Source organism: Manis javanica, unplaced genomic scaffold (genome assembly GCF_040802235.1).
Source record: "Manis javanica isolate MJ-LG unplaced genomic scaffold, MJ_LKY HiC_scaffold_35, whole genome shotgun sequence".
Taxonomy (NCBI): Eukaryota; Metazoa; Chordata; class Mammalia; order Pholidota; family Manidae; genus Manis; species Manis javanica.
In genome coordinates, this window is record NW_027332181.1 from 414,411 (window position 1) to 439,680 (window position 25,270).

Here is a 25,270-nt window from a genome sequence, read left to right on the forward strand (position 1 = left end):
TTGGTGGGGTCTTTGCCTGGTTTTGGTATTAGGGTGATGTTGGCTTCATAGAATGAGTTTGGGAGTATTCCCTCCTCTTCTATTTTTTGGAACCTTTAAGGAGTATAGGTATTAAGTCTTCTGTATGTCTGATAAAATTCCGAGGTAAATCCGTTCGGCCCGTGTTTGTGTTCTTGGGTAGTTTTTGATTACCATTTCAATTTCTTTGCTCGTAATTGGTTTGTTTAACTTCTGTGTTTCTTCCTTGGTCAGTTATGGAAGGTTGTATTTTTCTAGGTAGTTGTCCGTTTCTTCTAGGTTTTCCAGCTTGGTAGCATATAGGTTTTGATGGTATTCTGTAATAATTCTTAATATTTCTTTGGTGTCTGTCATGATTTTTCCTTTCTTATTTCTGTTTCTCTTTATGTGTGTTGATTCTCTTTTTCTCTTAATAAGTCTAGCTATATTTTGTTTTTATTCTCTGAGAAGCAGCTCCTGGTTTCATTGATTTTTTTCTATTGTATTCTTCTCAATTTGGTTTATTTCTTCTCTGATCTTTATTATGTCCCTCCTTCTGCTGACTTTAGGCCTCATTTGTTCTTCTTTTTCCAGTTTCGATAATTGTGATGTTAGACTATTCATTTGGGTTTGTTCTTCCTTCTTTAAGTGTGTGTGGATCGCTATATACTTTCCTCTTAAAGACTGCTTTCGCTGCATCGCACAAGTTGGGCTTTGTGTTGTTGTTGTCAGTTGTTTCCATATATTCCTTGATCTCTATTTTAATTTGTTTGTTGATCCATTGATTATTTAGGAGGATGTTGTTAAGCCTCCATGTGTTTGTGAGCCTTTTTGCTTTCTTTGTAGAATTTATTTCTAGTTTTATACCTTTGTGGTCTGTAAAGTTGGTTGGTAGAATTTCAATCTTTTGGAGTTTACTGAGGCTCTTTTTGTGGGCTAGTATGTGGTCTATTCTGGAGAATGTTCCTTGTGCACTTGAGAAGAATGTATATCCTGTTGCTTTTTGATGTAGAGTTCTATAGATGTGTATTAGGTCCATCTATTGTAGTGTGTTGTTCAGTGCTTCCGTGTTCTTACTTATTTTCTGTCCATTGGATCTATCCTTTGGGGTGAGTGGTGTGTTGAAGTCTCCTAACATGAATGCATTGCATTCTATTTCCCCCTTTAGTTCTCGTAGTATTTGTTTCAGATATGGTGGTGTTCCTGTGTTGGGTGCATATATATTTAGAATGGTTATATCCTCTGGTTGGACTAAACCCTTTATCATTATGTAATGTCCTTCTTTGTCTCGTTACTTTCTTTATTTTGAAGTCTATTTTGTCTCATACTAGTACTGCAATGCCTGCTTTCTTCTCTCTGTTGTTTGCCTGAAATATGTTTTTCCATCCCTTGACTTTTAGTTTGTGCATGTCTTTGGGTTTGAGGTGAGTTTCTTATAAGCAGCATATAGATTGTTCTTGCTTTTTTATCCATTCAGTGATTCTGTGTGTTTTGATTGGTGCATTCAGTCCATTTACATTTAGGGTGACTATTGAAAGATATGTACTTATTGCCATTGCAGGCTTTAGATTCGTGGTTACCAAAGGTTCAAGGTTAGCTTCTTTAGTATCTTACTGCCTACCTTCGCTCGCTTATTGAGCTGTTACATACACTGTCTGGTGATTGTTTTCTTCTCTCCCTTCTTATTCCTCCTCCTCCATTCTTTATATGTTGGTTGTTTTATTCTGTGCTGTTTCGTATTTCCTTTAACTGCTTTTAGTGGGTATTTGATTTTATTTTTTGCCTTTAGTTAGTATTTGGTTGTTCTGCTTTCTTTGCTGTGATTTTATTTTCTCTGGTGACATCTGTTTAGTCTTAGGAGTGCTCCTGTCTAGAATAGTCCCTCTAGAATACCCTGTAGAGGTGGTTTGTGGGAGGCAAATTCCCCCAACTTTTGCTTGTCTGGGAATTGTTTAATCCCTCCTTCATATTTAAATGATAATCGTGCTGGATACAGTGTCCTTCATTCAAGGCCCTTCTGTTGCATTGCATGAAATATACCATGCCATTCTCTTCTGGCCTGTAAGGTTTCTGTTGAGAAGTGTAATAATAGCCTGATCGTTTTCCTTTCTTTGTAGGTGACCTTTTTCCTCTCTCTGGCTGCCTTTAAAACTCTATCCTTGTCCTTGATCTTTGCCATTTTAATTATTATGTGTCTTGGTATTGTCCTGTTTGGGTCATTTCTGTTGGGAGTTCTGTGTGCTTCCGTAGTCTGAGCAACTATTTCCTCCCACAGTTTGTTTAAGTTTTCAGCAATTATTTCTTCAAAGACACTCTCTATCCCTTTTTCCTCTGTCTTGTTCTTCTGGTACCCCTATAATGCGGATATTGTTCCATTTAGATTCATCTCACAGTTGTCTTAATATTCTTTTATTTCTGGAGATCCTTTTATCTCTCTCTGCCTCAGCTTCTCTGCGTTCCTGTTCTCTGATTTCTATTCTGTTATCGGGCTCTTGCATCCCGTCCATTCTGCTTTTAAGTCCTTCTGGAGAGTGTTTTATTTCTGTTGTCTCCCTCTGTACTTGCTCCTTTAGCTCTTTCATATTTCTCTTAAGATGCATCAGCATGTTTATTGATTTTATTTTGAAGTCTTTTTCAGGGAGATTGATTAGGTTTATCTCTGCAGATCCTCTCTGGACTATTTTGTACTGGACTAAATTTTTCTGCCTTTTCATGGTGATAGCGGTGCCTCTAGGCAGGTTGCGGATTTGTCAGCTGGGAGAAGAACGTCCTTTCCTGCTTGCTGGATGACTTGCCCTTCTCCGCTGCCTGTGTCATTTACCCGCACTCCTGGAGTAGCCACCGCATAAATGCCCTATTCCTCTGTCAGCAAGGTCTCTGTCAGCAGTGCAGAGCCCTGCAGGGAGTGGCAGGTACGCCAGGTGAGCTCCTTGGCGATAGTGGCACCCCTGCCAGGCAGCTGTGTACCAGCAGCGGCCTTTGGGTCTGGCCCTGCTGGCTGTTCGTTGGGCTGGGATTCTGGTCGGGTGCTGGGAGTGAGGCTGCTCCTGGGATGCTGTGCCACCGCCCCTGGCTCCCGCAGGCTGTTCCTGGTCCCCTCTGGTGCCACCACTCCCTGCACGCGCTGCTTCTCTCCCACTACTGGTCCGGTGTGTCGGGGTCCGCCCCAGTTGGGGGAACGACTGGCAGGCTTCTTAGTGCCATGAGGGGCTTCAGTGCTGCACTGCCTCCCCGGGGTTTAGGGTGCCTAAAATTCCCCTGGATTCCCAGCTGCTGGCTAAGTGTGCCGGGACGACTTCGTCCAGCTGTGGGGTCCCTGTCTCTTTAAGACTTGCAAAAAGCACTTGCTTTTCTTTTGTCTCAGGGTTGCCGGTTGCGGGGACCTGCTTGCAGGTTTTGCTTTTCTGTTTCTCTAATATATAGCACCCTGTGCACCATGTGTCTGCGCTCCAGGTACAGATTTCTTGAGCTGTTTGTTTAATATTCCTGGGCTTTCACTCTCTTCCCGTTCGGACTCCTTTCTTCCCGGCGGGTTGTGGGTTTGGGGGCGTTCGGGTCCTGCAGGCTGCGGCTTGTATCTTACATCCTTTGTGTGATGGTGAGTTCTCGCAGATGTAGATGTAGCCTGGCTGTTGTACTGTATCCACTGGTGTCTCTTTTAGGAATAGTTGTATTTTTTGTATATTTATAAATATATATGTTTTTGGGAGGAGATTTCCACTGAACTACTCACTCTGCCATCCTGGCTCCTCCCCATCCCTTCACTTTTAGGCTGTATGTCTTTGGGTTTAAAGTGAGTCTCTTGTAGGCAGCATATAGATGGGTCTTGTTTTTTTAACCATTCAGTGACTCTGTGTCTTTTGATTGGTGCATTCAGTCCATTTACATTTAGGGTGATTGTCGATAGTTATGTACTGATTTCCATTGCAGGCTTTAGATTCATGGTTACCAAAGGTTTAAGGTTACCTTCCTTACTGTCTTAGAGTCTAACTTAACTCACGTAATATGCTATTAGAAACATAATCTAATGGTTCTTTTCTTTTTCTCCTCCTTTTTCTTCCTCCTCTATTTGTTATATATTAAGTGTTCTACTCTGTACTGTTTGTCTATCCCTTGTTTGACTTTTGGGATAGTTAATTTACTTTTGCATTTGCTTATTAATTAGCTGTTCTACTTTCTTTACTGTGATTTTATTACCTCTGATGTTAAACCTTAAGCCTTAGGAACACTTCCATTTATAGCAGTCCATCTAAAATAGACTGTTGAGGTGGTTTGTGGGACGCATATTCTCTCAACTTTTGCTTATCTGGAAATTGTTTAATCCCTCCTTCAAATTTAAATGATAATCTTACCAGATAAAGTAATCTTGGTTTGAGGCCATTCTCTTTCATTGCATTAAATACATCATGCCACTACCTTCTGGCCTGTAATGTTTCGGCTGGGAAATCTGATGATAGCCTGTTGGGCTTTCCTTTGTATGTGATCTTTTTTCTCTCTCTGGCTGTTTTTAATAGTATGTCCTTATCCTTAATCTGTGGCATTTTAATTACTATATGTCTTGGTGTTGTCTTCTTTGGGTCCCTTGGTTGGGAGATCTGTCCATCTCCATGGCCTGAGAGACTATCTCCTTCTGCAGATGGGGGAAGTTTTCAGCAACTACCTCTTCAAAGAGACTTTCTATCCATTTTTCTCTTCTTCTTCTGGTACCCCTATAATGTGAATATTGTTCCGTTTGGGTTGGTCATAAAGTTCTCTCAATATTCTTTCATTCTTAGGTACCCTTTTTTCTGTCTGTGCCTCATCTTCTTTGTATTCCTCTTCTCTAGTTTCTATTTCATTTATTATCTCCTCCACCATATCCAATCTGCTTTTAATACCCTCCATTGTGCTGTTGAACAATTGTAACCATGACTGGAATTCATTCCTGAGTTCTTGAATATCTTTCTGTGCCTCCATGAGCATGTTAATGATTTTTGATTTGAACTCCCTTTCAGGAAGATTCATGAGGTTCATGTCATCTTTCTCAGGAGTTACACTAATTTTACTCTGAACCAGGTTCCTTTGGCATTTCATAGTTGTATATGGCGCCCTCTAGTGTCCAGAACTTCTACTCTCTGGCGCTTCTCAGCCCCTGAAGCAATGTGGGTTGCAGGGTAGCAGTATTGGTGCCTGGGAGGAGTATAGAGTTGTTTCCTGCTTCCTGACTGCTATGCCTGTCTCCACTGCCTGAAGTAGTGGGCCAAGCACACAGCTATAAGCCTCTATGCTTTGGTTTGTAGTTGCTGTAGACAGATCTTCCCTCTGGCTGGTCTAAGACCAGAGTAGTGTTTGCTGGTTTGTGAGCCAGGTGGTGCTGGCCAGGAGAAAGGCACAGTAGGCTGCGTATAACAGATGGGGTCCTTGGAGTTGTGTAGCCGGCCAGGGAGCTGGAGCACCTGGAAATTGTGAAAGCTCCCAACCTGCTGGGCAGAGTGCACCTGGAAAATTTTTTCTACCTGTCCTTTCTCCTGAGCAGTAAGCTCTGTGCAATCCTTGCCCCTTTAGTATCCCTGTTGCTAAGCTCTTCTTTGTTAGGAAGTCTCTCAGGGTGCCCACCTTTCTTCTGTCCTAGAGTAGCTGCATATGGATCCCTGCTTTCCCACAAGTGGCTGGAATCTCAGTCTCTCCAGGAATTCTGCCTGTCTTAGCTTTCCAATCCCTCAATCATGAGAGTATCATGAAAGCATTATGAAATGTGGGTCTTTGCTCCCAGAGCAAATCTCCGGAGTTAGGTATTCAGCAGTCCCAGGCCTCTACTCACTCCCCGCTCCTTTTCTCTTCCTCCCACCCGTCAGCTGGGGTGGGGGAAGGGCTTGGGTCCCGTCGGGCCACAGCTTTGGTATGTTACCTTGTTCCGTGAGGTCTGCTCTTTTCTCCAGGTATATGCAGTCTGGCGCAGTCCTCTTTCCTATTGCTCTTTCCGGAGTAATCTTATTAATTATATTTTCTTACTATATGCGGTTTTAGGAGGTAGCCTGTGTCTCACCTCTCCAGCCACCGTCTTTAATCCCTCTGTCTGTATGTCTTTGTTGTAATGTATTGTGAAATTCATTGGCCATTTCTTGAGTAAATTGTCTTTTTATCAGAGTGTTAAGGGTTTTTTATATAATCTGAATAAAAGACCTTATCAGAAATACAATTTTCAAATATTTTCTCCCATTCTGTGCATTGTCTTCTCATGTTTTGATGGTGATTCTTGATGCACAGTAGCTTTTGATTTTTATGAAGTCTAACTGGTCAATTTTTCTTTGGTTGCTTTTGTTTTAGATGTCAGATCCAAGAAATTGCTGTTCCATAGTCATGGAGATTTGATTTAAACCTACTTTCCTTCTAAGAGTTTTATTGTTTTAACTCTTACATTTAGGGCTTATTTCCATATGTAGTTAATTTTGTATATGGACTGAGGTAGGAATCCAAATTCATTCTTTTGAATGTGAATGTTTTCCCAGCATGACTTTTCAAAGGACTGTTCTTTCCTATCAAACTGTCTTGACACTTTTGCTGAAAGTCAATTATATATGTATGGGACTTCCTTCCTGAACTCTGAATTCTATTCCATTGTTCTCTATGTCTATGCTTATGCCAGTATCGCACAGTCATGATTACATTGCTTTGTAGTAAGTTTTGATCAGGAAGCATGAGCTCTTCAACTTTGCTCCTCTTTTTCAAGATTTCTTTGGGTGTTCTTCATCCCTTGTATTTCTGTATCAGTTTTAGAGTCAGCTTGTCCAGTATCTGCCCCAAAGGTACCTGGAATTTTAATAGAGATTATGCCGAATTTGTAGATCAATTTGGGGAGTATTACCATCTTAACAATAGTAAGTCCTCCATTCAGTGATCATGAAATATGTCTCTACTTTCTTAAGATCACTTCATTTATATCAATGTTTTGTAGTTTTCTGTGTACAAAACTTATACTTCTTTTGTTGAATTTATTACTAAGTATTTAATTCTTTTTGATACTACTTTAAATGGAATTGTTTTCTTAATTTCCAGATTGTTCATTGCCAGCATATAGTAATAAAACTGTGGATTTTTGTGTATTGATTTTTCATCTTGTATCCACCAACTTTGCTGAACTTGCATATTAGCACTAATAAGGGTTTTTTGTGTGTTGTCCTTACTATTTTACAATTGTTATCCTTATTATAATACAAGGTTATACCATTCACAAATAGAGATTGTTTTACTTCTTTCTTTCCTATCTGCATGCCTTTTATTACTTTATCTTGCGTAATTACCCTGGCTAGAACCTCCAGAACAATGTTGAGTAGAAGAAGTGAGAGTGAACCTCCTTGTCTTTTTCCTAATCTTAGGGAGAAGACTTCTAGTCTTTTACTATGAAGCATGATGTTAGCTCTGGGTTTTCATAGATGACCTTACCATACAGAGATGGCCTAATGAACTATTTGTAATTTATTGATTGTATTTTTTTCATCTTGAAAAGGTATTGGATTTTTCAAAGTTTTTTTGCATCTACTGAGATGATCATGTAGGCTTTGTATTACAAATATGGTGTGTTACATTATTTGATTTTCATATGTTGCAATAACCTTGCATTCCTGTGATCAACCCTATTTGCTCATGGTATATGGTTCTTATGTGTTGGTGGATTTGGTTTGCTTGTATTTTGAGGATTTTTGACTATATTCATAAGGGATATTGATCTATAGTTTGCTTTGCTTTTGATGTCTTTGTCTAGTTTTGGAATTAGGTTATTACTGACCTCATAAAATTAAGTTGGAAAGTGTTTCCTCTTCAATTTCTTTTTTTTTGGAAGAGTTTGTGAAAGACTGATGTTAATTCCTCTTTAATTGGTAGATTTCACCTATGAAGCTACCTGGTCTCGAGCTTTTTTTCTGGGAAGTTTTTGATTACTAATTCAAACTCTTTGTTATAGGTCTATTCAGTGTTCTATTTCTCCTGGAGTCAGTTTTGGCAGTTTGTACCTTTTATAGAAATTTGTTCATTTAGGTTACCTAATTTTTTGATATACAATTGGTCAGTGGTCCTTATCATTCTCTTTGTATTCCGTCTTCAAGGTCACTAGTGATGTCCCCTCATTCATTCTTGATGTTGGTATTCATAGTCTTCTCCCTTTTTTTTCTTCATCATTGTAGCTAAAGGTTTGTCAGTTTTGTTGATATTTTCAAACAACTTTTGGTTTCATTGATTTTTCTGTTATTTTTCTATGTCCTATTTCTTTTATTTCCAGTGTCATCTTTATATCTATTATTTCCAGCTTTTTAAAATTTAGTTCATGTTTCTTTTTCTAATTTCTTCAGTTGGAAGCTTAAGTTACTGATTTGAGATCTTTCTTTGTTTTTAATACAGGCATGTACATTTCCCTCTAAGCAATGTTTTTCCTGCATCGCATTAGTTTTGGTATGTTGTGACTTCATTTCAAAGTATTTCCTAATTTCCCTTGTGATTTCATTGTGGCCCATTTTTTACATAGATATGTGCTGCTTAATTTTTACATATTTGAATTTCCTGAATTTCCTACTGTTAAAGGTTTCTTATTTAATTCTTTTGTGATTGGAGAACATACTTTGTATAATTAGTGTGCTTTTAAATTTATTGAGGTTTGTTTTTGTTTGTCCATGTGTATTATTTTCCCTGGAAATAATGTGCACTTGATAAGAAAGTATATTCTGCAATAGTTAGGTGTGTGTACTATAGGTGTTTGTTAGGTCTAGTGGTTTACAGTGTTTTTCAAGTCTTCTAGCTCCTTGTTGATCTTCTGTCTAGTTCTTCTATCCATTATTGAAAGTGGGGTTCTAGAGTTTCCAACTATTATTGTTGAGTTGTCTTTTTTACCCTTTAATTCTGTAACTTATTACTTCATTTATTTTAGGTTTGTTAGCTGTGTGTATATGTTTATACTTGTTATATCTTCTTGAATCGACCCCCTTCATCATTTAAAAATATCCTTTTTGTCTCTAGTAACAGTTTTATTTTGAAGTATATTTTGACTAATATTGGTATATCATCTCTAGCTCTCTTTGTCTTGTTTTGTTTTATATCAAGTCTCCTTAAAACACATCAGTGGAAGCATGAGAATTTGGTATTCACTTCCTCTCACTGAGAGAAGCCAGTGCTGGATGTCTCTTTCTTTATTTTTTATTGGAGTATGTATAGCTGATATACAATGTTCCAACTAAGCTAGTTACTCTCTGACAACATAGAAAGATATTACAGTATTATCAACTATTTTTACTATGCTATACTTTCATCCCTATGACTAATTTATTTTTTAACTGAAATTTTGTGCCTCTTTAGCTCCTTCACTTATTTCTCACACATACCCCAATACCTGCCCATCAGTTTGTGAGACAATTTTTTTCATTTGGTTTTTGTTTAGAGTCCACATGTAAGTGAAATCATATGGTATTTGTCTTTCTCTGCCTGGCTTATTTCACTTAGCATAATACCTTTGGTGTCCATCATATTGTCAGGTATGGCAAGATTTCTTTCTTTTTGTGGCTGAATACTATCCTATTGTATATAAGTACCACATCTACTTTATCCATTCATCTAGTGATGGACACCAGTTGCTTCCATATCTTGGCTATTGTAAATAATGTGGCAATAAATATAAGGGCACTCCAGCTCTCTTTTGGTCATTGTGTCTTTTCCATCCTTTTACTTTCAACTTATTTATACCTTTGAATCTAAAGTATGTCTCTTATAAACAGCATAGAGTTGGATCATTGCTTTTAAAAAATTCTGTTGTTCTCTGCCTATTAGAATGCTCAATCCACTTATGTTTAATGTAATTGTTGATAAGTTAGGGTTTATGTTTGCCATTTTGCTATTTGTTTTCTATATATCTTATGTCCTTTTTGTTCTTCTGTTCCTCCATTATACCATCTTTTGTGTTAGAAATTTTCATTTTAATTTCATTGTCATTTCACTTACACTTATTTTCTTTGTGGTTGTACTGATTACAATTAACATCTTAACTCATACAATCTAATTCAGATTGATGCCAGCCTAACTTGAATAGTATATAAAAACATTGCTCCTGTATAGTCTATTCCTTACCTCCCTCTTTTATGCTGTTTAACATACAAATAACATCTTTATGCTTCATGTGCCTCTCAACACAGATTCCCAATTATTTTTTTATGGAATTGTCTCCTAAATTAGGAGAAAAAAGAGATACAAAAATATACATTCATATTCTATATTTACCTGTATGGTTACATTTGCTGATGTTGCTTATCTTTTATATGGACTCATGCTACTGTCTAATGTCTTTTCATTTTGGCTTGAAGGAATCCTTTTAGTGTTTCTTGTAGAGCCAGTTTGCTAGTGATAAATTCTCTCAGTTCTGTATTATCTGTGACTATCTTAATTTCCTCACCTTTGAAAGATAGAATTGCTAGAATTCTTGGTTGGCAGGGTTTCTTTTAGCACCTTGTATCTCTCATCCCACTGCTCCCTGGGCTCCATGGCTCCTGATGAGAAATCAGCAGTTAACTTTATGAAGAACCCCTTTTATATGAAGAGTTACTTGTTTCTTGAGGCTTTCAAGATTCTGTACTTGCCTTTCAACAGTTTGATTATGATGTGTCTAGGTGTTAATGTCTCAGTTTTCCTTCTTGCAGTTTATTGGTCTTCTTGTACATGCAGAATAGTGTTTTTCATCAAATTTAGGAACTCTTCAAATATACTGTCTTCCCTCATCTCTCTGCTCTTCTGGGATTTCTATAATGCATGTATTGCAAATTTGATTGTGTCCCACAGGTATCTGAGGCTCTGTTAATTTTTATTTATTTTTTGAATTATTTTCTCTCATCAGACATTATAACTGCAATTGGCCTATCTTTTTAAGTTTGCTGATTCTTTCTACTTTCTGCTCATATCTGATATTGATCCCCTTCAGTGAATTTTTAATTTTAGTTATTGTACATTTCAACTCAAGAATTTCTGTTTGGTTCCTTTTCATAAATTCTGTCTCTTGCTGACACTTGCTCCTTGATGAAACATTCTCACTCTTTCTTTTAGATCTTAGATGTGGTTTCCTTTAGTGTTGAACCTATTTAGGAATAGCTGACATAGTCTTTGTCTAATACATCAATGTGTCTGTGTCCTCAGGGACAGCTTCTACTGATTGTTTTTTTCCTTGTGCATGTGCCATCATGTCTTCATTGTTTTTTGTTGGAAACTAGACATCTTAAATACACAGCATTACAACTCTGATCAGATTCCTTCTCTCCCCAGAGTCTGTTGTTTATCTATTGTAATTATTTTTATTTGTTTAGTGATTTTTCTGAACCAAATTTCTAGTCTTGGTTCTCTGTTGTATGTGGCCATGGAAGTCTTTGCTTATTTAAGTTAGTGGTCAGCTAATGATGGGACATGGATTTTCTTAACTACCTGGAAACAATGTCTCCCAGCCTTTGCCAAGCGACTGTGTTGTGTGTGGGGTTTTGCCTTCAACAAACAGCCAGGCAGTTCAAAATTCTGCATCAGTCTTTACTTCTGCTTGTGCAAAGCCTCCAGACAGCCAGAGGTGAGAGCTTAGGCTCTTCCCAGATCTTTCCCGAACATGTTTATAGCCCTGGAACTATGCACAACCCTATGTATAGACATAGCCTGCTAGATTTTGAGAAATATACTCTTGTTCTCCAAAACCCCTAAGAACATCTCATTCTCCATATCTTCCTTTTAAGCTCTTAGTTAGTCTGTTGTTTGCCCCAACTGTTACTCACCTCCTCAGGTGAAGTTAAACAGCCATCAAGTTAAACAATTGACTGTAATTTTTTGTGACAAATGGTACTTAGGGATGAATCTGTGTACTGGAGAACCCTGGGTCAGTGAGGCCTCCGAGGGAGCCACTAGCTGGACTGAATGATGAAGTTCTTTGTGAATGAGGCTTTGGAGGATCCACCCCTGTTCTGCTTCCTCTGGTGGCTGCCAAGCTGTTGGATTTAACAGTGAGTATGGGCTGTTTAATTTTAAAGGATACTGTAGAGTGGGAGAGTGAAATATAGGAAAAGTTAAAGTATCACAAAACTCTCTCGTCTTAGCAACAAGATTCAGCTCCATGTCTGTCTCTTTCATTAGCACTTTCCTCTTCCACTGAACATCTCTTTGCTAGAGTTCCTTCTGGCTTGGTCTTGGATTTTATCTTCCACTCACTTTACACACACCATTTAGTAGTTTTCTCTCTGCCTATGGCTTCAAGCGCCTTGGCTGCCATGACTCTTCCCGATGACCTCCAGCCCATACCTCTCTTCCAAACAGCAGGCCTTATAGCATCTTGACAACTGGGGATCTCCTTTAGATATCTTAAAGATTTCTCAAAATCAACAAACCTAATTGATTAGTTTATGTTTTCTATCATAAAATTAATATATTCTTACTACTAGTGGAAACATTAGAAATATGAAAAGAAAAATAAATCTCTGTATCACTGCATTTGCATACACATACCATTTAGGTTTTGTTTTTGTTGTTTCTTTTTATAAAAATTGGATAATATATAAACTTTCTCTGCATCTCACTCCCTAACAATATAGTGTAGAAATTCCTACCCCACCCCACCATATTTACTGTTATAGACAGAATTCATTCTTTGGCTATATAATAGTCCATGGTATAAATGTGCCACAATTTACTCCATTTCTGATGGGCATTCCCTTTGTTTCAAAGTTTTTGCTTTTGAAACAAACAATGCTGCAAGTCATCTATATTTTTTGATGATCTAGAATGGCTTAAATAATATAAGAAAGGTCTTTTCTCCAAACCTTATGCCATAGATTTACTTATTAATGTTTATGATTATTTTCATCTCTTTCATATTAAACTCTTAATATTTCTCTAAAATCTGCTCTTTATCCAGTTTTAAGGGGATCAGAAAAAGGAACCACCATCATCCCCAAATCAAAGTCATCTTTGATTCAATCTTAGCCTTCACCTCCCACATCCAATCTGAGTCATTTGTACCCCATTTATTAACTAATAAAAACCATATGTTTATTTCCATACTTTTTTGTGTTTTACATGTAATACTTTTTCCATGTTACTATATGGAAATATAAATATATACTACATATTATTATATCTTTCCCACATTATTACAAATTATATTATTTATATAAATATACCAAAGAAATAATCATATATCAGATGTATGTAATAATATATTAATATGTATATTATCTATGTATATTATAATAATATGGAATAGTTATAATAACAGTATATAATTTGTATACTATGTCTACATCTATATTGTATGTACCTATATCTTCAGACTATATTTGTAGTACACAGATATAGAGACACACATACACATACACACACACAAAACACACAAGTGGGTGTTTTGTATGTCACTGTTTTCAAAACTGGAATTATAGTATATATCCTTCTAGGCATGCTTAGCAATTTGTTATGGACAGCCCTCCATGTTAACTGCCAAATATCTAACTCAATGACTTGTACCGTAATTGGCCCCCAGACAGTGATTTAATTGGTTTGGGGTGGGGCCCAAGCATCTGTGTTTTTCAAAAGTTCCCCAGATGATCCTATGTATAGGCAGGGCTGAGAACCACTAATCCTAATCATTCTTTTAAATAGTTGCACACTGTTGTGTAATATAGATGGTCCCATTTTATTCAGTTATTCCACCACTGCCAATCCCTTTTTCTGCATTATAAATAATGTTGTAATTAACATCCTTGTACTTACATTTTCCAGCTTATTTGTAAAATGAAAATAATAGTATTCATCTCATTGGGCTGTCTTGTAGATAAAGCAGCTTAATATTTATAAAATATTTTAAATAGTACCTGGCATATAAAGTGTACTTAATATATTAGCAATTTTTTTGATGATCAATATTTATCTCTCTTGCATGCATTATTAGCTATTATTATTATTAAAGACAGCATCATTATTACTAGTATCTGATAGTCTTATATATGATTATTTCTTTGGATCCCCAAGGGTGAGATTTCTAGAATATATTTTTTAAATTTGGGTAGATAGCCAGATTACTTTCCAAAAGGAATAATTATTCAGTTATACCAGCAATGCTTCAGAAGTACTATAAAATGGGAAAGATGTTCAGCTCACCTTGCAGTGTGAGAAATGCAAAATAAAGTAATGAACTGAAGAAGTAATATCACTTTTTACCTATCTGTGACTGGCAAGTGTTAAAAAGAGTAGGAAATCCTGTTGCTGGTAAGGATTTGAAGAAAGAGTGAGAGAGTGATATGATCCAGTGGAATTTTAAACCCCAGGAGTCTCATATATTTGTGGGGCTCCCATATGTCTATATGTAATAGAATTTTTTTTTCTCTTCTTTTAGAAAAAAAGAGTTCTCACTCCAGTGTGGAAATGGTGCAGAGAGGAGCAAGTGAGGAAGTAGAGGGATAATTTAGAAGGAATTGCAATAGTCCAGGAAAGATACGATGACAGTGTAGAGTAGCAGTGGTAATGACAGTCAAGAGGATGGATGGATGGGCCTAAGGGCTCTTTTAGGGGCACACAGGATTGAATGTTGGTGGTGATTTGTGAATGAGAAAGAGAAAAAAGAGGGGAGGGAGGAAAAGATTCTCCTACTGTCCTTTGCCTGTATTTTCTATTTGGATATTTGTCTTTCACTTATTATTTGTAAGCTCTTTGTTGACACATATAGTGACCTTATTTCTTCATTTGTCTCATAAATATTTTATCCCAAGCTATTATTTAACTTTTTAGTTTTTTATGGTACCTTTTATTGACATAATCAGTTGTAATGTTTGTGTTATCAAATATACCCAGCTTTTCTTCTATATCTTCTGGGTTTCTTGACCCAATTCTTACATTATACATATATTCTCTTAAAATGGTTTTTTAAATATGAATTTATTTTACATTAAAAATATGGTGTGAGGTGAAGAAAACTTAATTGTCTTCAGATGAGGAGCCAGTATTTATAGCACCATTTATTAAGCCACCCTTTCTAGCTTGATGCTTTTAGAGAAATAAAAAAAAAAAGTTACTGGGGCTAGAACTATGGGATTGTGGGAAGAAGAGTAGTAAAAGCTGAGAGTTGAAAAGTAGGCAGGAATCAGGTTACACAGGGCTGTAGGCAAAAAATGGGCTTTGGAATTTACCGTAACAATGCAATTCTGTATAATGAGAATAGGGGCCACCCTCATTTATTCATTTGTTGTTGCATGAATGCATACATTCCACCGGTATTTATTCAACATTTACTCTGTGTCAAGTACTGTGATCAAAAAGGTAAACCTTTGCCTTCAAGGAGCATATGGTATGATAGGTGACAGATAGTACAAGCAAACCAGCAAGTGGTCTAGGAGCACCTCACAGAGGCTTCTACTCAGCCTTGAGAATTAAAGCAAGTGGCAACTGAGACAAATCTTGGAGGACAAATGCAAGTTGGCCTGGTGAATGCCCAGTGAATGACAGAATGTCCAAGCAGAGAGCATTGCTGGTGTAAGAGCCCACAGAAGCCATCAAGGCTTTTTCAGGGAACTGCAACAATTTTAGTATTACAGGAGCTTGGAGTAGAGGACTAGGCTTCGTATTATGATGTATTTGATAGTACAGTATTCTCAAACACACACACACACACACAAGAATATCCTAGATCAAGAATATATTCTTGAATCCACCACAGACTCCCCCTCCTTTCCACTGTTCTTTTCTATCCTGATTCATTTTATCACCTGCCTGGCCCACGGAAGCATTTGAGTTGGGTGTCTTCTACCTCTGAACTTAAACAAAGATCAAGTTCAAACTATCTCAATTGTCGTCTCTGGTATGAGAGGAAAGGAGATAGCTTTCTGAAGAGATATGAAGACCAACCTTATGAAAGATCTTACACAGGAGATTAGACCAGGAGAATTTCTTACATACATTAAAAGGATCATTTTCCTCAGGGAAAAAAATAGAGTATGAAGACAAATATTTATTGAGGTCTTATCATGTGCCAGGTACTCTGCTAAGTTCTTTTATATAAGGTCTTTCTATGAAAGGTGATAGTAGCTTAAGAGGTCACAGGTGCATGTATGATATTAAACTTGTTATTTACAAAGTGATTTTACATATCTCGGAATATTTTATTAGAAAGTAACTTTATAATGTTTATAATAAATGCCCACCGTTATTTGTTGAGGGTCAGTTATGTGTTAGGTGCTGGGTCACCCTGGGGCACAGAACAGAACCTTAGCCCTGTTGACTCTTAGAGCCTTCTTCACAACCAGGATAATTACCCCTGGTCCTTGGAGCTGTCATATTTGAGTCATGTCAGAGTTTGTAACCTTGGAGAACTTTAACAAATTTGTATATTTCGGGTTGATCTGGATCAAGACAAACTTTATCCTTCCTGGGATGAAAATCTCAGCTGCTGGTCTATCAGTAGCAAACTTGGTGAACCAGGTGACATTATCTTCCTCGGACGTCTCCTATTGATGGTTTAGGATGTTGAATACCTTGTTAAACTGACTTTAAAAAATAACTTCTTGATCCTCACAACAGAAATTGTGCCGAAGCGGGTTTACTTGTTCATACTGGTATTTAGGGTGAGTCATGAGAAATGAGGATGCTTATCTGCTGAGGAAGGAGAATTGGACTTAAGTTTGAATCCCTGTCAGTGGCATAGTGTAGTGCTACAGGCAAACCATTGCTAAATATATACATATTTGCTAATCCAATATCCAGCTGACCAGAGACCTGTAGCTGCACAGAAATGTTGTCTTCGCCAATCTGTCAGAGGTCCTGCATTTGTGGGACTGGCCTGTAGTTTGGAACCGTTGCCCAGAAGGAACTGTATTATGGAGTAAGGAACTGGTTATTTCAGTAACACCGCTATTTCCATATAGCTATGCCACTTGCTATATAGAACCTTAAAATCTTATAGGTTCACATCCATTATATTCATCATGACAGGTGCTCAAATGCCATTCGTGGCCTATGAAAAATTCTAGAAATAAATTAAGGCTCTGGATGTTAAGGTATGGCATCTAGGTCAAATCAGACTGTAGCAGGCCATGCTGAGCACATGCCTCTTCCTTCTTTACCTCCCAGGCTCCTTGATTGGCACTGTTTGTTGTTTTCCCTGTTCACATCTGGCAAATGCCACTGGGCCCTAGTGAGAGAGAATTCCAGTTTCAACATTTTGATTCCCTGTAGTCGTGGAGCAGTTGATGTTGGGCAGCCACAGGTGCAAAATGATGAAATTTTGTGTATCTGATGACAGATGTCTGGGGTAACCTTGGAACAGCAGGAAAGCCCCCTCCCCCACCCCAGAGGAAAGGGACTCTCAGGTTAATGATTATAATAAGGCAGAAGTAAGGACAAAACAAGCACCTAGGAGAAACAGGAGGGCTTTGATGAAGTTGAAAATGAGGTGGAGAGAGAGCTCTGAATTACTAGAAGTTCAGAGAGAGAGAGACTCTGTTCTGTTTATGAAAAACCAGTAGTTTGGAACTATTGACCAGCTGTAAGAGAAGCCCAGGGAAAGAGATTTTGAAATATTCAGGAGCATTTGATATCAAAAGAAAGAGATTTAGAATTATAAATAAAAGAAAATGGAAAATCAAGATAGTAATGAGGAGGAGTAGCTTTACACTATTTCTAGCAGACTGCAGATTCACAGAAGGAACCTGTGGAAGTTGGATGAAGACGAGACTAATGAGGCGGGTGGGGCATGAAGCTGCGAGGATCTCTTTCAGGCCTGGCGGAGAACGGAAGACATGCAGGGGCCGTGGCCGCAGAGAGCCGAGTATCCCAGGAAGCCAGCACCGTTGCTGGGAAATCAGAGGTAGCCCTCAGAGGTGGGTTTGGAAAAACCCGTGCTTTGGAACACTGCCCAGAAGTGAGCTGGGCTCCCAGAAGCACTATAATTTCTTCAGATCATCTGATAGCAGACTCTGATGTTTACCAACTTCAGGGAGATAGGGCCATTGTGAATTTTTTTTTTTTAATCATAAATAAAACTAGCCCCAGCCAGCCAGACTGGGAATTTACTGCCTGAGCTGTATTCCAACATGGTTTTGCTGGCAAAACCAGACCTGAATGTTTCCTTGACTCCTAAGGGGCCTGTTTACACTGACTATTTTTATTGCCAGCTTTCGAGTGGGAAGAGGGAGATTATATTTAAAGGTCAGCAGGTGAGCCGAAGGGTCCCTGTTGTGCTCTTCCTGGGTGTGCCTGTATCTGTAACTGCTCATTCCATGCCTCTGTGCTCTGTGTGTGTGCGCTTTCCTACATGCAAATTGCTGTACCCCTGATCTGGTTGACAAGACCTGCTCACTTGTTTGTAGGCATAATCATGGGTGCCAGGTTGGTTGTTTGGCAGTTCCCTATTTGTTTATTGTAAAGAACGTAAATCAATCTTCGGGATTTTCTGGATTGGAGGGCAAGGGATACTTACTGTCAACAATTTAAGAACAAGGAGATATAAGATACTGAGCTTAAAGGGTGCATCTAGTGTCAGGACGAGAGCATGAAAAGGTGGGAAGAAGCCAACTACGGGCTATTTCTGCACTGAATAGAATGTTTAAGTACTTGAGTGTGAGATACAACTTGGAAAATTGCCCTTTGGTCAAAGCACCAGTCAACAGAGCTAATACAGTGAAATCAGATTGGACTCAAATTCAATTTCACTGACAACCTTTTTAAATTCTTGTTTTTGCAATTCCCCAAAGGATGACTCATGGAAGCCCACCAATTTGGAAATGAGAACTGAAGAATTGAGAAGGCATGTCTGTACACATTCCCAGAGAAATTTGGCCCCCAGAGACTAGTGTTACTAGGAAAGCAGCCCACGGGTTTTGCCCTCCCCTGAGCCACAACCAAATCGTTGCTGTGCCACTCAGGACTGACCGGGAAGCCATGAAACTGCTGCCTGCAGTAAGCATAGGAGACTGCCTTCTGAATCAGGTAAGGACTGCTGCTGGTGTCATCACCGACTCCTCCCAGCCCTCCCACCCCACCAACCTGATTCGGAAGGGATTTCAGACTGTTTCCACAGATGGAGAAAATGCTCCTCAGGGCCCAAGACTTTTTCTCTTAAGAGTGTTTCAAGACCTACCATATTTCAGTCCTCAGTTTGAGGGTCTAGTACCAGAGGCACTTTGGGTATAAAATGTGGAACAGAGGGTTAGTTAGAACTTGGAACTCCAGCTCTGCCACTAATACTTTTGTGATCACAAGCCAGACACTTTACTGTCTGAGCCTCAAGTTTCTTCTCTGTAAAATGGGAGTGATAATAGGGCCTCATCAGCGTCATTGAAAGAGAGTAAATGAAATTAGTAAAGTTTTTTGAAAACTATAAAACCACTAGATTAAAAATAGGTATCATTATATTTTTAGTCCATGTCAATTAAGAATTAATTTAATTTCACTTTATAGAATCTTAGACTCTTAGAATGTTAGAACTTGAAGAGACCTTAAATATTATCTAATTTAAGGCTTTCCATTTACATAAGAAGCTACTAAGGCACAGAGCCACCCTTAGAACTAAAACATTTCAACCAAGAGTCAGGGACTTGTGCAGGGTTTTCATGCCTTAACAAGTAAATAAAGCAGAGCTCATGATTGCTGTCATAAGGAAAGTTAATTTCTCAGGCAAAACCATTACGAGTGATAAACAGAGAAAACACGTTTTTATATAGCAAAATTATACATGTATGGATTATAATTTTATACTTTATATAAATTTATATACTTTATATATATAATTTTATACTTTGTATATATTTTGTACTTTATATTTTTATTATATATTATAATTTTATACTTTATATATATACACTTATACTTTATATATAAATTTATATTATATATAAATATAATTTATAATCATTTTATATTAATTACACATACTCATTTTTATATAATAGTATTATATGTAATTATATTTTATACAGCTACATTAGGTAGTTAAAATTAGAGCAAACAAAGTGATTTCCCATTATGCAGCTCCTTTTGGGAGCTATAAATGGGCATTCAGGGTTTAGCTTCAGGGTTCATTGAAAATAATGCAAGAATAGTATAAAAGGTGCTGGCAGCTTGAGGCCGTACAAGATCTCATTCAAGTTTATCAACAGTCATCTGACACCGCATATTACCTCCATTCTCACAGATGTAAGTAAATACAGAGGCTCATATGGAGTAAATAACTTGTCACACAGCTAGACAATGAAGGTGCTGAGGTTTCAGTCTGCTCTGTTTTACCTGAAAGCCATATCCTCCCCTAACCCCTCTGTGTCTCTATAAACACGCACCAAGCACCTGCTTTGTGCAAAACACTGTGCCCAAAACATGGGGCTGGGATGTAGGGTGCTAAGTGAGAGTGCACTTCTGTCTTTCAGGTATCTTTCAGGATGGCTCTGCCCTACCTGCAGATTTGTGCATGACTCCAGAGGTAAAAGGAGGAAGTTCCTTGTGCAGACAGGCAAAAGTTTAATATAACACATGGCAACCATGAGGGCTACAGTAGAGGTGTACAGTAAAGGTGCTGGAGGAGGACAGAGGAGCGTTAGCTCTGACAAGACAAGTGAGTCACAAACAGAGGAGTGGAGACAAAGCCTTAGAGCATGTGTAGGATTCTAGTAAGTGGAAGAGCACAGGAGGGTCCTTCCAGGCTAACAGAACCCCATTCAAGAAGTTGGCCTGGCTTTCATTTCTGGTCTCCTTGTCCTTGGGAAGACAGAGCAGAGCAGTGTTTATGGACATGGGCTTCAGCATGGTGCTGTCTGGCTGTGGATCCCTGCTGTGTGACTTAATTGACTCTGGGACCCTGGGCAAATTATTTACGCTTTCTGAACTGCAGTGTCTTCATCTGTAAAATGGGGATAATCATAGCATGTACCTTAAGGGATTATCATGAGGCTCAGAAGAGCTAATCCTTACCAAGCATCCTGCATACAGGAGGGACACACCAGTTTTGGCTCCACGGGGCTGCTGGTGCTTCTGCTTCTGCTACAGATGGGAGCTGCAAAGATCCTGTGCTTCGTGGAAGAATTAGCCTGCAAAGATGTGGATGTGGTGGTAACAAGCCTACTGTCTTATCCTTATGCATCACTTAATTTAAGGTTTCATCCCTTTAAAGGATGGAAGGGCTTTCTAGCATCTCTTGAAGCTAGAGATGGTATCTGTCGTTATTTTATTTTTAAACTGATTGTTAGATTTAAAACAATTCCCAAATTAAAAGTCTGACTTCCTATCGTGTGGAAGGAAGTGCTGAGCCTTTTCTCCCTGGTAGTTTTTGTTATGGATGACATTTGCACAGACCTCATGCTCACAAGTATGACCAGGCCTGTGTGACCTTCCTGGTACACTATTTAGCACCACCCCTCTACCCATCTCTTATGAAAACGTTATCAGAATGATGTTATTATAGGGAATAACCTTAACTTCTCAATAATTTATATTTGAAACAGTAATTGTTCACCAACTTGAGCTATTAATAGTAGCAAATGATGTGTGGGAAAACAGTGGGCCTGGAACTGCAGCTGGGGAGGAGGGAAGTAGCCAGGAATGGGGGTGGGTATGTGCATGTGGGCATGTAGGCATGTCCTGCACAGAGGGAGGCCCCCCCAAAATGGATGGTGCCCTTAAAGGGTGCCTCTGATGACTGTTTGCATAAACTCTGTGTTAGTTAGAGTAACTGAATCTGAATGCTAACAAATGTGGCCCATCTTTCCCAAGGTCAGTTCATAGCAGGGTTGGGTTAGATGGCCCAGCAACATCTAGCATCATGTGCCTGAGTATCTCAACCCCGTTAATCTCCACTTCTGCTCTGTCACATCCATAAACGCAGTCTTTTAAGAAGCAAAACACACCTTTATTCATGGGACTAATCAACAGAGGGTGTTAGTTACCTAAACTTAACTGTTAGAAACCTAAACAGGCCTCTGAGATCAAGTTTGAATTGAACCTGCTTTGATTCCATCTGCTTAATTGTCATGTTTCCCCCTTCAATTTTTTCCCAAGCTTTGCTATGAAATACATTTTGTGATAAGGCTGCTTTAAGGCTGCTAATGGCTTCTTGCTTTCTTCCTGAAGTTTGAGAGTCAATAAAGAGGTTCTGGGGTTCGACTGGCAGCAGGTGTCTACCTGTGGGAGAGCCTTCTTCCTTCTCCAAGATCACTCCCTGCAAAGCTGCCTCGGGCCCATTCCCTGCTTTTCCACACCCTGAACTGGAATCTTCTTGCTCAGACCTCAGTAGGCTGTGGTCAGGACAAGCAGAGGAAAAAAGCCTAGTTTGTGATTTATACCATGGAAATGACAGGAGTTATGGGGGACCCAGCCTGGGAAATGCCCAGCACAAGCCCCTTCTACAGCTGCTGAACAGGACTGGGTCCTGCATAAGAACGCACTGCAGGAGTGCAGCCAGAGACTCGGAGGATGGGAGTGCCCACCACCTAACGGGAAGGATGCTCCCACTCCACTGAGCAGCTCAGGCACTGGAGGTCAGGCCTGTCCAGGGCAGGGCTCTCCCGTCATAGCCCTGGCTAAGCCCTGCATCACTGTCAGGCCCCTGCTGTGTTGCTCTTGTGTGCCTGTGGGATGCTGGGACAGTCAGTGATGCCCAGATAAATGGAGACTTTGCACTTGCTATTTAGTGATCCTTGTCTCCAAATGGAGGGCATGGTTAGGTTCAGAAAGAGGGTAATGGCATGTATTACTTCTGGAGCTTCTACTTGGGGATGTGGGACAGTGGGACAGAAAGAGCTAGAGAACTTGGGTGTTAGGTCTAGTCGTCCTGGTAACAACTGCTGTGACATTAGGACAACCACCTTGTCACTCTGGCTTTCTGTAAAGGTACACCAGGCAAGATGACTTCCAAAGTCTCTTCCAATTCGAAGACCCTGAGTCTAAATTGCAGCAGAAGTGATGGATGAAGAAAATCAAATCAGAATATGTGGCTATAGGTCCAAAAAGTACTCCCTTATTCAGTCACCTTCAGAAATAAAAACAGATAATAAAGATTATAATGAGTAAGAGATTATAGATATCTTCTAAGGAGTGTGTGAACTTGTCCTACCCAGTAAGAAAATTCCACCATCAAATGAGGGCTTAATTTGTAGAAGAGATTCATCATGAAGAACCTATACCAATAGGCCCCTCATCGTGTGTTAAGGGCATACACACACATGCGCATGCTTTCTCTATTTCAAGCTTTTATCAGTTAAAAATTATTTGAAGGTGTCAGTATTAGAAATCTTCCATTAGTTTATTTACTTGGGAAATGAAAAATAACACGTATGTACACTCATCATTATGTTAACTAACATTCAAGTTCTATGGAGTCACATCAGTGGACTTGGAGAATTTGGGGGATGTTAGCCTTAGTCCCCGACACATTCTGAGACCGTAACTATGTATCTGAGAATACTATTTCCCAACCACCCTGACGGCAATGTCCTTTCCAGTTAGCCTTTGTGTTACTTTTTCCCGCTATTCCTGATCAGACTTCTAGTCCCTGAACTTGTCCAATGTGACTTTGTCAGTCCCCACCCAGGCTGGAAAACATGGCCTGCCACTGAAACCTTCCCTTGCTCTTTTATCGTCTGTATCTTGCCCAGAAAACTCCAGTCTTAGTGCTCCCACTGTTAGCTTTGCGGGGATGAGAGGTGCTGGAGATCCTCTGGTGTCTGAGCTCACTGGTATCCCACAGCCTCATGGACCTGCCCACAGACGAGCCCTGGCACTACCAGGCAGCCTTTACATGTGTGCCTAGCCTGCACCTTGTTCATTAGAGAAACTGTTTCCAAAGTCCGTCACCTGAAGTCCCTTACCTTTTATCCCTCCATCTCTCTCAGCACATTGCTGTATCTCCTACTCTATAAAGAAAATAGATGTCACACAGAAAATCTGATTCCTACCAATCCCCACCCTTTTATCTGTATTCACACCCACCTTTCTTTGCTTCTGATACCCCAAACTGAATTCCTCACCAGGATCCTGGATTTGCACACCTTTCTGGCTGGGAAGTCCTTACTCAATGGTTTTGTTCTCCACTTGCCTCTTCCTTCTTCACTGGCTGTTTTCTCTCAGCATTTGAACGTGTTCAAACCTGTGTGTCGTTCTGAAAAAACCTGTTGCTGTCCTTTTTTTTTTCTTTCTCTAGCCAAACTTCCTGGAGGAGTTGCTCGCCTGTCTTCACTAGCTCATCTCCCATTCAGTCTTAACCCACTGCAATCTGGCTTAATGCTCATCACTTCCCTGAACACATCAATCCTGTTCTAGCTGCCAAACTGGACATTTTTCAGGCCTTATCTCACTCGATTGCTTGCTGTTAACCTTATTCTCAAAATTCTTTTTCGTTGATTTTTCCCTACAACCTCCAAACGAGATGACATCTCTCTTTTTCTGAGAACATATAGCATCCTGTGCAAACTTCTAGAGTGCTGTGATTTTACTTTCCAGTTTGTCTTGCTTTGTCCTTTCATCTGTAAACTTCTTGACAACATGTGCATAGAGCTGGGCATGAAGTGGATGTTCCACAGAAATTGGTTGAATGGTGTTGAATCACAGCACATAGGAGAAGTCCTACACTGGTGAGGACACTTAATCATAGGCCTCAAAAAGCAATTTTCTTTCCTTTTGGCATGGTAAGTGATGTGGCCTCTCTGTGACCACCTTCTCTCTTCCACTTCCACACTTTGGAGGATGCAGCATCTTGATAGTTTACAAAATGCTCAAGACACATACCCTTGGTCCTTTCTCCTGCGATGAATATAGTGGGTGACATTTTGGGGGGTGGGAGTGGCCACTGGTGGCAAGAAGATGATATTTAAAGCTAGTATAACATGATCATCTTGTTTAAGGTCAGACAAGACACGTGGATTTTGAAAAGAATTAAATCTTCATCCTGTTTCCAATGAGATTGCAAGCTCGTTGAGAACAAGGGCCTCTTAAATTTCTTGTTACTCCTAGGCACCTGGAGTGTAGTAGATGTTCAAAGACAGTCCTTGTGCAGGGATATATACATATAAACAGGTCTCAGGCTGCAGATGACGCCAACTGCCCCATTGTACCCAGAGATACTCTCCACTTTCCTGTCATAGCCCCCATACTCACATTCTGTACTTATGTTTGTGTTTCCCAACACTGTGAGTACAGGGTTATCTGTGTTACTTATTTCTGTGCCCCACAATGTAAAGAGTGCCAGGTACATAGCAGGTGCTAAATACATGGCTGTTGAAGAACTGACTTTATATGTGACATAAGATATGTGAGCAAATAGATGCTTATG

At 39.2% G+C, this 25,270-nt stretch overlaps 1 protein-coding gene across 1 annotated transcript in view; it reads left to right on the top strand.

The window, feature by feature from the left end:
• Positions 1 to 25,270, top strand: part of LOC140847667 (protein mab-21-like 3) — a 50,553-nt gene that overhangs the window by 13,413 nt on the left and 11,870 nt on the right. Inside the window, 2 exon segments of the mRNA XM_073228394.1 lie at positions 11,829 to 11,981; positions 18,711 to 18,945. Of these exon segments, the coding sequence (XP_073084495.1) occupies positions 18,766 to 18,945 (180 nt within the window). The 5' untranslated portion in view covers positions 11,829 to 11,981; positions 18,711 to 18,765.